The sequence below is a fragment of the Austrofundulus limnaeus genome, unplaced genomic scaffold (genome assembly GCF_001266775.1).
Source record: "Austrofundulus limnaeus strain Quisiro unplaced genomic scaffold, Austrofundulus_limnaeus-1.0 Scaffold112, whole genome shotgun sequence".
Lineage (NCBI taxonomy): Eukaryota > Metazoa > Chordata > Actinopteri > Cyprinodontiformes > Rivulidae > Austrofundulus > Austrofundulus limnaeus.
Window position 1 is genome coordinate 244,177 of NW_013952514.1, and position 3,261 is coordinate 247,437.

At 39.6% G+C, this 3,261-nt stretch overlaps 1 protein-coding gene across 2 annotated transcripts in view; it reads left to right on the top strand.

Moving 5' to 3' along the window:
* mboat1 (membrane bound O-acyltransferase domain containing 1) overlaps window positions 1-3,261 on the top strand; it is a 34,671-nt gene that overhangs the window by 4,043 nt on the left and 27,367 nt on the right. The window contains exon 4 of one of the 2 annotated variants that reach the window (XM_014014243.1): window positions 2,888-2,983. The exons of the other annotated variant lie outside the window; for it this stretch is intronic. Coding sequence (XP_013869697.1) covers window positions 2,888-2,983 — 96 coding nt within the window. The remainder of the gene's footprint in view (window positions 1-2,887; window positions 2,984-3,261) is intronic. 2 annotated transcript variants of the gene reach the window in all.

Below are 3,261 nucleotides of genomic sequence, written 5' to 3' on the forward strand. Positions count from 1 at the left end.
CGATCGCTATCGCGTCCCGTGTGTCGGGTTTCACCCTGGCTGCGATGACAGCCATTAATCGCTGTAGTTTGTCGCTGCCCGTGTGTCGAGTCCTTTAGGGCTGGGCGGTATGACCACAAATTCATACCACAGTATAAACTGAACCCCTTCACGGTAACGGTATATATCGCGGTGGAGAATTATCATAAAAAGTTAAGATAATGTAATTTTTAGAACATTTTTTTTTCAGAAAACTGTAATCTTAATCAAACCCAATGTTTTTGCTTTAATATCTGCCTGCCAAACAATGAGCTTCTCCCTGCTGAACATATCAGCTGCTGCTCTGCTGCGTGCTCATTTTCATCATCATCAGAGCGGAAGCCGACTTTACATTAGCAAGATGGATTTACGACTGAACGAACGTCCATCTTTTTTTAATAATCTCTGTGGGTAACAATATATAAAAAACAAGTATTTTCTCTGACAATTGGGTGTGAAAAACTACAGTTGTTAAAGCTTCGCTCTGCGGGACGTGCAGCGAGAGGAGAGGGAGGAGGAAATGATCCCGTGACACAACGTAACTTTTCCTACAGCGGGAGGGGGATATTTTGCGGATTTATCCTCTCTATACGTGTTTTAAAAACGCTAGATTTTCTTCATTAAATTTCGAACTCCTGCTCAGTTGTCTCTGCGCTGGGAGCCCTGTTCACACAGGTGCGATGATGTAATGACGATAGAGTATAAATTTCTACCGTAGGTCAACTTCATACTGTTTCTTCCATCTACCGCATATGCCGCGCAGCCCTATGCTGTATATATCAAAAATGTATAAGACTTTGCATCATAGTTTGTCTAAACGCCTTGAAAGTGGCCACTGTCTCTTCAAGAACCTCCTACCGTTTCAGACACTGCCTCTTCAGCATATTTTCAAAAAAATGCGTCGAGGTAGGGGTGCTCTGTGAGGTGGGAGTTTGGCTGCAGGGAGGAGCTTTGTGTAAATAGGCGGTGCTTTGTACCAGCAAGAGTTTAGGCAGCTCCACATGCCCCCCACCCCACCCCACCCAAAAAAAAAAAAATAATCTCATGAACTACTGGATGGATTTGATGGTGTTGGTGCTGGTATGAAAGGCAGTGAATGTTCAGGGAATGCTACACCTTAAATATTTCCTCTGAACTCTGACTAACACTTGTGTGATTCAGCCTGTTTATGTCATCCTTGTTCTGATCTGGGCTGAACTGCCATAAAACAAGCAGCCAATGTAAAATGGATGTCAGGAGTCAGGCAGCCTGATTTTCCAGCCCAACGAGTCCGACCAATAAAAGTCAGACGGCGTGTTTCTGCCTTCATGTTCAAAAGCTCTTTTTTTCCCCTCTCTCTCTCTCTCTCCTTGTGTTGCCACTTTGGTGTCAAACAATAGCAGAAATTTGTAAATCTCGGTAATTTTGTCGTTACGTTTGTGTGTGAAGCGTTTCTGAAGTCTTGCCTCACTTTATGAATGAAAGCACATGAATGAGGCATGAGTGGGTGTGCTGCTCACACGTGCGTGAGCAGAGCGGGAACAAGTTCAGTGTTAATGCAAGGTGAATCATGGTGACACCGCGGCCTAAGGTAAACATACAAAACGAGAAGAATTGTTGAATAAGTTAGAATGTTGTTTTTTTAAATGAAATTCTTGTGCCTAACAAAAGCACACACCCGGTTCTGTAAAGCCGCTGTGGTAACTGTAAAAACATGAGTTGTCTGTTTTTAGGATGTGGATAAATGGCTTGTTTAACCACAAAGGTCAAATCTGATCGTCATCACTGTTTTACCCGTCCCCTAAGATAATACTTTTGTTTTATTGTTTCTCTTTTTGTTTCTGTGTTTAGTGCAGTCTTCTCATGACAGCAGGCCAACTTTCAAGCCAAGAGAATTAGGTTTGAATTTTTTCAGTAATCTTTGACTTTGGTGCGAAAAGAGTAACCGAGAATCAACTTTAATCATCTTTTTTATTCATTTTTTCTTATTTTTTCAAATGATTACATTTTTATTGAGGGTTTTCTTTTTTTTTTTACCTGATTTGCTGTGTTGTGATAAGATGAATCTCTAAGAAACCATAAATGAAACACATTGATTGAAAGAAAGGCATAATAAATGAAAGCTAATGATGCGTTTTTCTAAATGTGATCTTTTTTTTTACTTTATCCATTAGATTATGTGTGTTAGAAATGGTACATAAAACACAATTTGCAAAATGTCATTTGTAGTTCTATAAGAATAATTTGTAAAATAATTTTTTTTATTAAAAAGTGACAAAGTGGCCCTGTGCTTGGTCCAAGTTGTGAATTTTGGCCCTCTTGAGTAACTGAGTTTGGACCCCCACAGATCAAACACGACCTGTAAAGTTGCAGTTTCTGAACATTGAAGGGCATCATTATTGTACTTTTTTTTAGGTAAATGCAAAGAGAACTCTCTTATTTCCCATTGTTCAAACTATGTAGTCCACTAGGAAGAAATACTTTGTCTTGTAATGTTAACAAAATAGTGAGTAACATGGTAAAAATGTATGCAGCAAGACATTCCTGCAAAAGTGATTTTTTTGGTTTTGTTTTTATGTTCAAAAGTTTGTAACAAAAGTGTAGTCCAGCAGTTTGTGTGTGTGTTTTTTTATATTCAAAAATACTATAAAAATAATAAAGTTAAAACCACAATCATTTAAAAACAGTTTCTTGTGACTAATCACATTAAAAGCAGAACAAAGCTATTCCTAGAAATTTGCCATCGGTCCTAACTTTAAGGTCCATGAGTCATGTAACAATACAGGGAGAGGTGGCTCCCTCCTTGTTGTACCTGTAGTTGTTTCACAGTAATTTGTCCCCGTGGTCGTCGTTCTGCTTCACTAATGTTTACTCTCCCCCACACTCGCAGGTACACCATGGTGACAGCTATGGGCTATCTGACGGCATGCCACGTGAGCAGAGTCTTCATCTTTAACTATGGGATACTTTCCACCGACTTTTCTGGGTGAGGGAAAACACTATCACCTTGTTGTTTTGTCCCTTATCTGCAGCCATGCCCCAGTGGGGGCAGCGGCATAGTCGGTATTTCAGCTGAAGAGCAGCTCTTTTGTTGTCAATGAACATTTCAGGTGTGTACGTGTGAGAAATACAGACATTGTTCAAATGAGATTATTAGTTGTGTTACTGTTTTTGTGTATTTGACTGTACAAAGACACCCCACACTTTATTTTGGGTGTATGTTTTAGTTAGATTGTTCATTTCTGAGAGTACTGGTATTTACTG